This window comes from Callorhinus ursinus, unplaced genomic scaffold, assembly GCF_003265705.2.
Source record: "Callorhinus ursinus isolate GAN/ISIS: 27379988/994484 unplaced genomic scaffold, GSC_fseal_2.0 scaffold84, whole genome shotgun sequence".
In the NCBI taxonomy this organism is placed as follows: domain Eukaryota; kingdom Metazoa; phylum Chordata; class Mammalia; order Carnivora; family Otariidae; genus Callorhinus; species Callorhinus ursinus.
In genome coordinates this window covers 3104091-3117571 of record NW_027397146.1, presented here as the reverse complement: position 1 = coordinate 3117571, position 13481 = coordinate 3104091, and the positions used below count along the sequence as shown (strand labels likewise).

The 13481-nt window shown below is 59.7% G+C and overlaps 1 protein-coding gene across 3 annotated transcripts; it reads left to right on the top strand.

Annotated features, from left to right (window-relative positions):
• The first annotated feature begins 8543 nt into the window (after positions 1-8543).
• PNCK (pregnancy up-regulated nonubiquitous CaM kinase) lies at positions 8544-12380 on the top strand. Of its 3 annotated transcripts, none has more exons than XM_025862883.2 (12): positions 8544-8567; positions 9280-9349; positions 9545-9676; positions 9979-10053; positions 10147-10285; positions 10425-10548; positions 10742-10817; positions 10913-11025; positions 11115-11193; positions 11289-11376; positions 11529-11673; positions 12003-12380. In XM_025862883.2, exons 2-11 carry the CDS (start codon positions 9282-9284, stop codon positions 11664-11666), a joined length of 1032 nt encoding a protein of 343 aa, XP_025718668.1. In that variant the 5' UTR covers positions 8544-8567; positions 9280-9281; the 3' UTR covers positions 11667-11673; positions 12003-12380. The 3 variants fall into 3 exon arrangements, with proteins under 3 accessions (XP_025718668.1, XP_073744012.1, XP_073744013.1); XM_073887911.1 differs by lacking the exon at positions 8544-8567 and adding an exon at positions 8576-8818; XM_073887912.1 differs by lacking the exon at positions 8544-8567 and having other exon boundaries at positions 9008-9349; positions 10964-11025.
• The last annotated feature ends 1101 nt before the right edge of the window (positions 12381-13481 follow it).

Sequence of the window (13481 nt, the reverse complement as noted above, 5' to 3'; positions counted from 1 at the left end):
GCGGTGGCGGCGGCGGCAGCGGTGGCGGCGGCGGCGGCGGCCCGGGCGCCCTCGCCCCTCCTACCCGGCGGCGGCGGCTCCAGCCGCTCTCGGGGCCGCGGGCCGGCTCAGCGACTCGCCACCGCGCTCCGACCGTCCCTCTCGTTCCCGGTCGGATCGGCTGCCGCTTAAGAACCGACTCCGGGGTGATGTCACTGTCGCCCCACCCCCACGACCGGGCTGGTCCCCCTCCCCCTCGTCCCGCCCTCCCCGTCACTCCGCCCACCTCCTCCTTCCCTCCTCCCGAGGAGGAGACGCCACTCCAGCGGGAAGCAGGATGGCTGCTACCTGGGGCGCCGGCCAGTACGTCCTCCCCAGGGACCGGACCGCGCCTGACCCCGGGTTCACCTGGGCCTGGCTGCCGCCCAGATCGCCCCTCCTAACCTGCCCTTCCTGGTTCTAGGAAAGCCACTCACCTGGCTGCCTTCCAGCCATCCTTGGCCCCCCTCTAGTCTTCTCCCCAACCCTTCCAGTCTGGCCCCTCTCTCTGACCCTTCTCTCAACTTCCAGCTAGGGCCCCGGGCGGGTGTTGGGTGCCAAGGCCTACAGCTTCCCCGCTCCCTGAACTAGAGGGGCTGCAGGGTGCTTCTGCCTTCTGAGGGACTGTGCTCAGCTGGAGTGGGGCCCTGCCTCCAGGTGTGCTGGGGGCCTTTGCCAGAGGCACCACCCTGCCTCCTCCTGGCTTTCAGCGAAGGAACCCTGGAAGCTGGAGGTCAGGGTTCCAGCTCTTGGGGTGACAGGTCTCAATGAGTCTCTTCGATAGATAGAGACAACCCTGCCTGGCAAAGCTACACTTTGTCACCAAGGAGGGGTGGTAGGGACCCTTGCTGTCTCCAGTGTCCTGCCAGACATGCCAGAGATTCTGGCACGAATAGGGGAAGGCTGCCCCCTGGTGCCTGTCAGGTGCACAGACCCTCCCCCAAAGGCCTCGGCTGGAAGGCCTCAGCTCCCCACCTGCAGAGCTTCTCTCCCCAGGGACCTTGGGGCCTCCCTAGCAAGGGTGTTCGGCCGCTTCCCCCCCAGCCGCTGAGCAGAGCCAAGAGAAGCCATGGGATGGGGAAGGAAGGGGTCACTGTCCTGGTGTAGATGTGAAGTGAGCCGCCCACCCCCAACCAGTCCCAGACTTTGATCACCAGGCTGTAGTCCCCAGATGGCTCATCCCGTTAAGCTAAACCCTCAGTCATCTGGCGGCTTTAGGAAGAAAAGCAATTCTGGCTTGAGCCAGACTGAGCCTGCTGGGTGAGGGAGGGGCAGCACCTCCACCCAGGATTGTTGGAGGGGCCTCCTCCAGGGGCCTCTGTGGGAGACAGGCAGGGTGGCCTGTGCTTTGGTTGAGTGGGGGCACAGGGGGCTTGGGGACCCTCGAGGCGGCAGGGCTGCACTGCTCATCAGAAGACCCTAGCCCGAGTTTTCTCTGGCCCAGTCTCAGAGTGAAGCTGGTCTAGAGACAAAGAAGCCATAGAGAAGTACGTGACCCATAGATGGCCTGGAGGAGTGGGGGCCACCTGGGGAACAAGAACAGAGGGGAACTGCAGGGAACCGCAAGCACCTCTGTGCACATCTGAGAGGAGACTTGTGGCGGGGGACAGGGGGTGGGGGTGGGGCGGAAGGGGCGTGGGCATGGGGAGTGCTTGCGGAGTGAGGGCCGGGGCTGTGATGGGGAGCTCTGGGCAGAGGTCACACAGCGCCCTGAGGAGCAGGGGGAAGTGAGGACGTGGCTGGGTGCAGGCGACTCTTTTGAGAATTTATGGGCAGGCGGGCGGCACTTTGGGGAAGTGGCTCAGCTGCAGGGAGGGCAGAGCATGAAAGGGGCCGGGCCTCGGGAGCCGCAGAAGGGCCTTCAGGAGTCAAGGGTGGGGACTCTTCTTTCCCCTGGGAGAGGAGGCAGGTTCCAAAGGCCAGTGGCAGAACTGTGACCGAGCTGCCACCGGAGGCTACGTTGCCTCTGTGAGATCAGAGCCTGCTGGGAGGGAGGGTGGCTGGGCCAGGGGCTGAGAATGACCCGTGTGAGCTCCAGGACTCCTAGGACCAAGGCCCCCTCCGCTCCAGGGGGGCCCTCATGGGGTGGCTCTAGACACATATAGGCCCCCATATCTGGGGGTGCACCCACTCCAGTCTTCCTCAAGCAGGTCATGATGCCACCCCCATGGCTCCCCTGGATCCCACTAGTGGCTTCCTCCTCTCAGCAGCACACATCTGACCTGTCCCTCCCTATCTGCTCTGCTCTGGGCTTTTCTCTGAGCTAAATTCCTTTCCAAGGTGTGCAGAATTGGGCAACAGCTGGCCTGGGGGCTCCCCCGGCACTGAAGAGCAGTGTGCCTCGTGAGCTGACCTCCCTGTGCCTTGGCCTGTGCCGGGGGGGGGGGGGCGCCGTCTGGGTTGACCTCTCTCTGACCCTGCAGACAGCTCAGCCGCCACCTGTGCCAGGAGGCCAGGGAAGGGGGTGCGAATCCTCACCGGACCCTGTGCTGCCTCCCGCGCCCAGCCAAGGCGAGCTGGGCTTCTGCGGTGCATGAAGTTCACGGACCCAGCCTCGCCTCTGGCCAGGATGAATTGGCAGGAGTTGTCCAAAGTGGGAGCAGGAAGCCTGAACCCTGGCCTCTGGGGTGCTGACCCAAGCTGCCTGTGCTTCCCAGCGTCTGAGCTGGGAAAGACGGCTCCATTCCTGGAGCAGCTCACATGGAGCGCTGACCACAAGCAGAGGGATTTTCGGCCCTTGGTGGGTGCTCAGGGCTTTGCAGAGGTCTGTCTTGCCACCCTCCCCTCCCCGGGGAAGTAGCTACTGGGGGTGAGTGCGGTGCTAAGGAGGGCCAGGAGGCTGCCTTCTGGCGTTCGGGGCCCTGTGAAGCTGGCTCCTGAGCTCCTAAGCGAGGAGCAAGGGTTTCCCCGGGGCAGAAGGCATGGGGAGCCCCCTCTCAGAGCCCAGCTAGGCTGGGGTTGGACGGAGAGCCGAGGACGGGGGTAGGGGTAGGAGAGGAGAGAGCTGAAGGGAGGGCAGGAAGGGAGTGTGAGCCAAAGGCTCTCATTGTCCAGGGAAGCCTGGGGTTTCCAGCTCAGGCTGGACCCAGTGCATGCAGTGACTGGGGCTCCAGGGCTCCCGGGGTCTCGATGGCGGGGGGGGGGCGCGGCTGAGTGAGGGTATGGGTGGGAGGACACCCCACCCTGGGGTGGCCCGTTATCCCTCGAGAACCTTGGCAGCTGGAAATAGGGTGGGGTCCAAAGGAGCTTTGGAATTAAAATTAGCTGGGAACAAAGGGAAGGCCAGAGTCCACCTTGAAGGGCTTTGTGCTTTCAACAACTGGGGAACGGAGAGTGGGGGCTTGGGAGGGTCCCCAGCGCTGGGGAGGTGCAAGCTGACCTCCACGTCTGCACACAGGCACACCCAGCTTCCTGTCTTACTGACACCTTCGTGAGTGAAAGACGGCTTCAGCTGCTTCCATTCTGACCTCAGACTTGCCCGTTGGGCTCTTCTCTCCAGCCGGTCTCTTGGCTCAGGCGGAAGACCTTGAGGGCAAAGCATCCCCAGATGGGAACCGAAACTCCCCCCTGCAGCAGAGGGACAGCCCTGAGCCAGCAAGGCCCCGCTCAGAATTTCCTCCAAGGATATGATCCGTTTGACCCTCACTACCCACCAGCAGTACCCACTCACCTTTGTCCCACGTTTTCCTTGTATAAACCTGGAAGTATTTTTGGCATTTTGGAAACAGTCTTTGAGATGCTAGTCTGCTCTCTTCCTGGTGTTGGCCTCCCTGAAATAAGCTTCTTTCCTGTTTCACCACCACTCGTTTCTCTGGGACTCCTGAGCCAGATGCTCCTGCACCCTGGCGCCCCAACCACACACTCTGTTACAATAATCAACCAGTATTGCACATTGTGATTAACCAAAGTCCATAGTCTTAACTCAGATTTCCTCGGCTTACCCCTGATATCCTTTCCCGTCACATCCTAGCAAGGCTCCATGCTCTCAACATGACTCACCACTGTCCACGTCGACCTCGGTCACCTGGCTGGGGTCACGCTCGTTCTTGGAGTGTCTCCACTTTAAATTGAGTCTCTGCCTTTCCAATCCATCCTTTTTAGAAGGAAGTCACTCTGTGCAGCACACACTTGAAGAGTCAATTATTTAGAATTTTCTGCACAGTTTGTCTCTCCCCCCACCCCATTTGTTTATTCGATCATTTATTTATAATAGTGGATATTTATTATTTTATACTTTGGACGACAACCCAGTACTACTCTATTTATTATGTTGCTCATATTGTCCCAGCTTTGACGACCGGGTGCTCTTTCAGTTGGCTCCTGTGTTCCTTTGTCATACCCCCATCACTCTTTGTGTCTGTGAGCAAGAGAGAGGAAGAGAGAGAGAGAGAGAGAGAGAGAGAGAGAGCGCGTGAGAGGGAGCACAAGGAGCACACTTCCCTTCCTTACCTTCCGGCATTATAAATTGCTCCAGGCTCATCCTGTATATTTCCTGTCCCAGCCCTAGACTGAGCCATTTCTCCAAGGAGCCCTTTATAGGAGAAAGCTGTTAAAAACCATGGTCTTGGCCCTAGTGTGCTCACTGTTACTGGGGTGTTACTGCTTCTAGGCTCTCTTCACTGACAGAGCAAGGAAATGTATGTGTACACGAACACATACCTATAAACATATCTCTATATTATACCTAAATGTAATTTATAACAGATTGATACATATAGATAGATACAGTATGTGCATCTCTATTATACATTCTATATATGCATTTTTTATATACATATGCATCTGTATATTAAGGTAAACATCAGTTCAAACTGATGTCTCCAACTGTGATCCATTACCACGTGGATTATTCTAGCACCTCCCCTCGCTTGTCTGTATCATCCCACTCAAACAGTGAGAAAGCTGGCTCCCAGCATCTGCCTTCCATTTACTTAATTGTTTAATTCCAGTGTGCATGTAGAGTGGTTTCAGAATTGTTAACTCTTACCCTTGTGGGGAACAACGTTGTCAACTAGAGCGCAGTGCTCCCTTTGCCTTTGGTCTTTCAGACCCCACTCATTTCCGAGTGACTTACTCCAACCCCTTTCCCCCGGTCCCCTTCAGTGAAGTGCTTTCATGCATTTGTAATACACCTAGATTCTTTTGTCATAGTCTGCACTCCTTCCTGAAATCCCCCCATTTCCTAAAGGATTATTTTGAAACTTGCAGATGTTAAGCTCTGCTCTTTCTTCTGTACACTTCTCTGGGTCATGACTTATCCAGGGTCTCCGCCATCAGAGCACCGCACAGAGTTGCTTCACGGCCCTAAACATCTCCTGGGCTTCCCCTGGTCAAACGTCACCCCCCGCCCCATCCCGCGGGCAACCACTGATCTGTTTATTCTCTCTATAGCCTGGCTTTTCCTGGAATGTCACATAAAGGGGATCACGCAGTATGTAGCTGTTTTCAGACTGACTTCTCTCACTTAGCAGTTTGCAGTATGTATTCAAGAGTCATCCAGAGCCGCCTGGGTGGCTCAGCCGTTAAGCGTCTGCCTTCAGCTCAGGTCATGATCGGGTCCTGGGATCGAGCCCCGCATCGGGCTCCCTCCTCAGTGGGAAGCCTGCTTCTCCCTCTGCCTCTCCCCCTGCTTGTGTTCCCTCTCTCGCTGTGTCTCTCTCTCTCAAATAAATAAATAAAAAATCTTAAAAAAAAAAAGTCATCCATTTCTTCATGGCTTCATAGCGCTTCCATCGTCTGGATGGGCCACAGGGTTGTTGTAGTTTTTTTTAAAGGTTTATTTATTTATTTATTTGAGAGAGAGAGAGAGAGAGAGGAGGGGCAGAAGGAGAGGGAGAGAGAGAATCTCAAGCAGACTGCCCACTGAGCACAGAGCCTGAAAGATACGGGGCTCCATCCCAGGACCCTGAGATCATGACCTAAGCCGAAGGCAGACGCTTCACCGACTGAGCCACCCAGGTGCCCCTGAGTTCCTTGTATATTTTGAATACCAGTCCTTTATCAGATATATCTTTTGCAAAGATTTCCCCCCAGCCTGTGGTTTGTCTTCTCATTCTCTTTGACAGTGTTATTTGCAGAGCAAACATTTAAAATGTTGATACAGTCCAATTTCTCATGTTTTCTTTCATGGGCCATGCTTTCCATATTATATCTAAAAACTCATCACCAAGCCCAAGCTAAGACACATTTTTCTCTTCTGTCTTCTTCTAAAAGTTTGGTATTGTACATTTAGGCCCATGGTCAACTTTGAGTTAATTTTTCTATAAGGAGGGGCGCCTGGGTGGCTCAGTCGTTGGGCGTCTGCCTTCGGCTCAGGTCATGATCCCAGGGTCCTGGGATCGAGTCTCACATCAGGCTCCCTGCTTGGCGGGAAGCCTGCTCCTCCCTCTCCCACTCCCCCTGCTTGTGTTCCTGCTCTTGCTGTGTCTCTCTCTGTCAAATAAATAAATAAAATCTTAAAAAAAATTTTTTTTTTCTATAAGGGGTCCCCTGAAAGGATTTTGAAAAGCTCTTTATTCCAACCACTCAACACACACAAGGGCATTTCGAAGTCGACATCTACAGTATTTCAACAGATGTTTAAACAGTTGCAAAGGGTGTAATTTCTGGCGTACCACTACCCACTGCTTAAAAGCCCAACAACTGTGATACCACCTTTCACTTGAGGCCAGTGGCCTCAAAATCCCCTGGTGACCTGATGCCCATGTCCATCTCAAAGTCTGATGCTGGCTCTTCTTTCCACGTTCCCTTTGGAGGTGAGTCCTTTTCTTCCTGCCTCCACTTGTTGTCTGCTGCCCCTCAGAGACGTCTCCTGGTGCCGTCTTTCTCCAGGTGGGCAGGCTTTCATTACTCGGACTCTGCACTTCTCTGAAGTACAGACGTATTTAAATGACATTTCTTATTATCACCTGCGACCACAGGGCTCTGACGATACTTCTTCTGGCAGTGGGTTAGACATGTTGATGCATAATTATTAGACAAGCAAGTAAGACGGGGCTCCTGTTTGTGTCAGCTAGTCCAGGTGTCCGCAAACAAAAGAGGCCTTCTGGTCAACGTGAGGTGGGCCTCACCATCGGTTCCGGTCCTAGGAAACCCTATTCAAAGAGATTAGCAAGCTGCCGAGTGCTGGGGCCCCTGGAAGCTTCTTGAGTGAACTGGGGGGGGGATGATTGGGAAAGGGGGGTGGGAACAGGAACTGGAGGGGCCCTCGCAGACTTACCAGGTTTTGGACAGAGACGTGTGGGAGCTGAGTTCTGCAAAGATGATTTTGAAAAACCTCTGTCTGCCCTGTGGACCTTCTTAAAAGACTTTGTGTCATGCCAGGGCCTACAGACCCCTGCAGAGGTAGCTTCCGCAGGCCATCCCTGGGCCCTGTATGGATGTGTGCCTGTCAGCAGCCAGGACACCTGTTCCCCCATCCCTGGTGGGGCCCAGACCCCCTAGGAGGAGTGCCAGGACTGAGATGGGACTGGATGGGAAGAATCCACTCACTGTTGCGATGAAGGATTGAATTCAGTCACCTGCCACTCATTTCCCTGAGCTGGGTCAGCAGAGACACTTTCTGGGAGTGGATGCATTGATGAGGAAGACAAGACAGAGAAGGTGATATTGCAATGATGGATCTTCTGAAGACAGGGCAGGCAGGGTGATGCACTAGAGACTGGGCTGGGACGGCAGGGCAGGCCTGTTTGAGAGGTGAAATTTGAGCTGAGACTTGACTGAGGGAGCAAGCCAAGCAGATATCTGAGTGAAGAGCATTCCAGGCAGAGAGGCAGTGAATGCAAAGGCCCTGGGGCAGGTGTATGTGTCGTGTGTTTGAGGGCCAGTTAGGTAGCCAGGTGGTTGGAGTTGGTTAGAGCTAGTTGAGCAAGGGGGAAAGTGGGTGAAAAGGGGCCAGGGCAATGATAGGGAAGGAGGGCCAATCACGCAGAGCCCTTAGGCCACTGTAAGGACTTGTGCTTCGACTCCTGGTGACATGGAGAGCTGTGGGAGGGTCTGGAGGCTGGGTGAAATGATCTCAATATAGGAAATGCTCTGGCTGCTCAGTGGGGAAGAGACCGTGGGTAGGAGGGGTGAAGGGTGGGGTTAGAGGGCAGAAGGAGCCCGGTGGGGAGGCTGTTGCTGTCCTCCATTTGAGTGCTGATGGGGGGTGGTGCTCAAGCCAGGGTGACAGAAGTGGGGTTGGCAGGGCTGGGGCTAGGGAAGAGATTTGAAGGCACGCAGAGAGCCATGTTAACATGTGGGTGAAGAGACTTCCGGATAGAGAACACCGCTGGTGCAAAGGCCCTGGGGCCGACCCAGTCAGCCCGCCTAGGGCCTGGAGACGGCGGGAACTGGCATGAATGACCGAGGAGGGAGGCGGTGGCGGCCAGCACCGGCCGATTGCCTTACAAGGCGCCCTGCAGCGCCGAGGCAGCGCTAGGCCACCGCATGCTCCGTCGCCAGCGGCCGGCGGGGGCGCGCGCGGAGGGGGCGGGTCCGGCGGGGCGCGGGCGGGGGGCTCAGCGCAGCGGCCACTGCGCGAGGCGACGCTGCAGTTTCGGCTCCAGGTCCGCACCCGGCGCTCCCGGGCGCGGGCGCGCGCGGGCTGGGGCGCGTGGGATTCCGGGCCACGGCCGCCGCAGCCCCCGCGCGCCCCCCGCGCACACCTGTCAAGCCTGGCGCGGCCCACGCAGCTCGGGACGTGGGAGACCGAGGCTGCCGAGTCCCTCCTGCCCGGAGGCTCCCGGGGCCGGGCTGCACTCGGGCGGCCGCGTGGGTGGCCGTGGCCGTGGCAGGCGGCTGGGCGCGGGGGTCGCAGGTGCATCTCGGGAGGGTTGGTGGCCTGAGTGGCGCGTGCCTGTGAGCGCTGGGCCGTGGGTGGCAGGTCTAGGACCGGGCGCGTTGGGGGGGGGGCGCGTCTGTGGGCGCTGTGGATGGGGGTCGGCCCGGAGGGGACGGGGTGGGGGTGCACGGAGCCTTCTGGAAGGCGGCCGATCGTGGCTGACTCGGTTGTGTGGAGGCAGAGAGGGGGTGTCTGGGTGCTGATCGCCGTCGGGGTGCCAGGGTGGGGGGCACCAGATCAAGGCCTCGTATCTGGGCGGGGAGGAGTGTATGCGGTGGCCTCGCTCTGAGTCGCCCACCCGGGAGTGCGGACCTGGGCGGTGGGGGAGGGGAGAGATGGATCCGGGCTGGGGCTGGTTTCTGTGTTTCTCAGCAGGGCTGCCACTGAGGGTGGCTTCGCCCAGGGGGCCCCCCTCCATCTCTCCCCGACCCCCACAGACATGCTGCTGCTCAAGAAACAGACGGAAGACATCAGCAGCGTCTATGAGATCCGGGAGAAGCTCGGCTCGTGAGTGTGTGTGTGTCGGCGAATGTGTGTCAATGAATGTGCTGTGTGTGCGTATGTCAGTGAATGAGTGAGTGTGGGGGGGACGTGGGGGGCCATGGGACCGGGAGGACCTCCCCATCTTCTGCTTCCCCACCCCTCCCCCTCCTTTCCTCCCCTTTGCCTTTCCCCCTCCCGGCCTCCCCATCTCTGCCTCAGGGGCGCCTTCTCTGAGGTGGTGCTGGCCCAGGAGCGGGGCTCCTCACACCTTGTCGCCCTCAAGTGCATCCCCAAGAAGGCCCTTCGAGGCAAGGAGGCCCTGGTGGAGAACGAGATCGCAGTGCTCCGCAGGTACATGCCAGCCCCTGGCCAGGCTGCCCGTGGCTCAAGGCCTGCAGTGGAGGAGCGGTCCGGGGGGGAAAGCGCCCTGCCTTTTCTGCAGCCCCAGGAACTCCTGGCCTGGGGCTCTGCCTTGCTGGACCTGGCCTGGGTGGCCTGTGGTAGGGAAGGGGAGCAGAGGAGGGAGGAAGAGAAGAGGAAGGCTTCCCCGGTGGGGGGGGGGCATTGGGGGGGCAGGACAAAGCCCTCCTAGACCCTGAGAGGCCTAGAGGGGGCTGTGGTGGCCCATAAGGGCCTTTTTCTTGCCCTTGCAGGGTCAGCCACCCCAACATCGTGGCTCTGGAGGACGTCCATGAGAGCCCTTCCCACCTCTACCTGGCCATGGAGCTGTGAGGAGGGCAGGGGCAGGCTCGGGTGGCTGGGGCTGGGTGGTGAGTGGGGGGCCGATGGGGCTGAATTAGCTGAGTCCCCACTCCCCCTAGGGTGACAGGGGGCGAGCTGTTCGACCGCATCATGGAGCGTGGCTCCTACACAGAGAAGGATGCCAGCCACCTAGTGGGCCAGGTCCTCGGTGCTGTCTCCTACCTGCACAGCTTGGGCATCGTGCACCGAGACCTCAAGGTGCCTGCCCTCCTGCCTGCCCGCCTGGGCCTTGCCCGGCATCCCTGTGCACCAAGGGTCTGGGGGACTTGAGGGTGCCCAGGACCAGGGGCCATCCCAGGGCTGACCTGGCACTTTTTCTGGTGCCCGTGTGTCATAGCCTGAAAACCTCCTCTATGCCACGCCCTTTGAGGACTCCAAAATCATGGTCTCCGACTTTGGCCTCTCCAAAATCCAGGCTGGCAACATGCTAGGCACCGCCTGTGGGACCCCCGGATACGTGGGTCAGTGAGGGGAGGCACCCTGAGGCTCGCTGGGGGCTGGCGGGGGGCGGGGCTGGGGGACACCGCGGGAGCCACGTACCGGAGGCAGGATAGGTGGTGGGTCATTCCTGGGGTTAACTAGGCCGAGCCTGGCGGCACTGAAGGCATGGTGCGTGTGCGTGCGGGTGTGTGTCCGTCTGTCTCTGGCCCCCAGCCCCGGAGCTCTTGGAGCAGAAACCCTACGGGAAGGCTGTGGATGTGTGGGCCCTGGGTGTCATCTCCTACATCTTGTGAGTGACCCCTGGGAAGGCTCCTCTTCTGCCTGCCTGCTTTCTGCTGGGTTGGGGAGGGCTGGGCAGCTGGGTGATTCATGTGTGGGTGCCAGGCTGTGTGGGTACCCCCCTTTCTACGACGAGAGCGATCCTGAACTCTTCAGCCAGATCCTGAGGGCCAGCTACGAGTTTGACTCTCCCTTTTGGGATGACATCTCAGAATCAGGTGAACTTGAAGCTGGCCCCGAGCTCAGGGAGGGGGGAGTGACGAGGGGAGTGGGGATGCGGTGGGCTGACCTGGCATCCCAACTCCAGCCAAAGACTTCATCCGGCACCTTCTGGAGCGAGACCCCCAGAAGAGGTTCACCTGCCAGCAGGCTTTACAGCATCTTTGGTGAGTGGGACCCGTGCTGACCTGTCCTGGGACCAGAGGGACCACACCCTCAGAGACTCCCCCCCCCCCCCCCCTGATCCTTGGCCTCCCCCTAGGATCTCTGGGGATGCGGCCTTTGACAAGGACATCCTGGGCTCAGTTAGTGAGCAGATCCAGAAGAATTTTGCCCGGACCCACTGGAAGGTCAGTGTGGGGAGGGGCCTGTGGACCTGGCTTGAGGCTGCCCCCCCCCCCCGCCCCTCAGAGGGATGGCCTGGGCTGCCAGTGGCCTCTTTGGTCCTCAAAGTCTGGGGGCCATGGCCGGGGCATGGCCTGACAACCCTCTCTCCCCACAGCGAGCGTTCAATGCCACCTCCTTCCTGCGCCACATCCGCAAGCTGGGGCAGAGCCCAGAGGGTGAGGAGGCCTCGGAGAGGAGGATGGCCCGCCACAGCCACCCTGGCCTCCAGTCCGGCCAGCCCCCCAAGTGGTGATGCCCAGGTGTGCGAGTGCGGGCCCTGCAGCCCACTGGGAGCTGACTCCTGAGTGCCCTTAGAAGGGGGCGGGCTCTGTGTGGCCAAGAACTAAGTGGGCCGGACCCCACAGAGCAGAGAGCTGAGGGCAGGAGCTGGGGTTCCCACAGAAGCAGACAATAGAGGCCAGTGGGGGCTGGTGACTGAGGGGACCATGAAGATCCGTGAGGCGCCTGGTGCCGAGACCCAGTGGGTACTGCTGCTGAGAGCCTTGACCGGGAGCAGGGGGTACAGGGCAGGCTGGGGGCCTCTCCTGATGACCTCCTTCTCTGCGCTTCTCTGTCCCTCTCCCTCCAGGCAGATGCTGTGGCTGAGTGCATTGGCTCCTGGATTCCCTTCCCATGGGTGGGCCCTTTCAGTCCCCTTTCCCCACCCCCAGGACCCCGGGCTGGCCTCGCTGGAAAGTTGGAGATGTGTGGGTGTGGTGCATGGCACTGGGGCAGGAGTGGGACTCACCCATCTGCCACCCAGGCTCTGCCCTTGCCTAGGGGCTGGCGGGGTGTGTCCACAGGGCCTCCCTCCCCTGTCACCACCACACCCCCTCTAGGAGCCAAAGAGGCTTCCAGGGGCAGCTCTTCCTGCACGCCGTTCTGTGCTTTGCTGACTGCGGTGGTCCCGCTTTGTGTCATGGCCCTCCAGCCCCCCTCTAGTTTTCCTCAAATCAATAAAGACAGACAGAGCAATGGGCCCATGGTGAGCTGGAGGGAGGGGTGAGGGATGGGGATGGGGGATGAGTGTGGAGGGGATGGATGTCACCTGTGGGAAGGAAACGAAGGAGGCAGGCCCACTGCCCCCAGGACCCCACCATGCGACCTCACCCACTGCCACCTGAACGTCTGTTCCCTCCCGTCATGGCAGGCAAGCTCCCAGCTGTTCAAGAATTTCCTGTCCCTGTCCCCCCAAGTGCCAGCAGGAGGCAGCCTGGCCGGCCAGTTCTGCCAGCCTAGAGGTCAGCCTGCATGTGGCTGTGGCTCCTTGGGAGAAAATGGAGGCACCTCAGGCCTTGTGGGCTGCCAGCCGAGGGGGGGTGGCGGGAGGCCGAACCGGGGTCCGAGGAGCGCCGTCTCCGGTCCCCTGGGGGTGGGCTGCAGGGACGGGCTGGGAAGGGCTCACAGGCAAGTGGAGGCCCAGTGACCAGAGCCCTGGGCTGTCTCCTCCAACCTCTCCCTTCCTTCCCCCACCCTTCCACAGCCCTGGCCCGACAGAGAGCATTTCCAGTGGGCACCTTCTTGTGCAGAAGGTACCACAGTGTCAGAAGGTGGAGGAGGAGCTCCTTAGCCAGGAGAGGGCGCCCTCGGGGGCTCAACAGCGGTCCTGCCCTGTGGCTTTGGAGCCCGTGCGCTCCAGGGTGGGGGAGGGAGGGCATGATGCTCCCGGGATGCTGCCATGCGACATCCAGGCTGGGTTGGTGACGGCTTCCGGTGTGAAGACTGGTGGCCAGTCCTCTGATCTGTGTGGCCCCTGCCCCTGGCAACCCCATTCTGGGTGGGCCGGGGCTCCAGAGTCCTGCCTTCTGGGACCCCAAGCCTCTCCTGGCCCTAACCAGAGCAGAGGAAGCACCCTCAGAGTTCTGGGCAAGCTGGCCACCCCTTCCTCCCCGCTGACTCCTGCTCCCTGCCAGCCCCCACTGCAGAGCATGATGGAGGAGACCCTTCTCCTTGACATTTAGGACCCAGAAGGGAGGCAGTGAGGCCCAAGCAGGGCTGGTCAGGGTCTCAGTGGGCACTGGGCGGTGGGCGGGCAGGGTGCAGGTGAGGCCGGTGGCAGTGTTTGGGG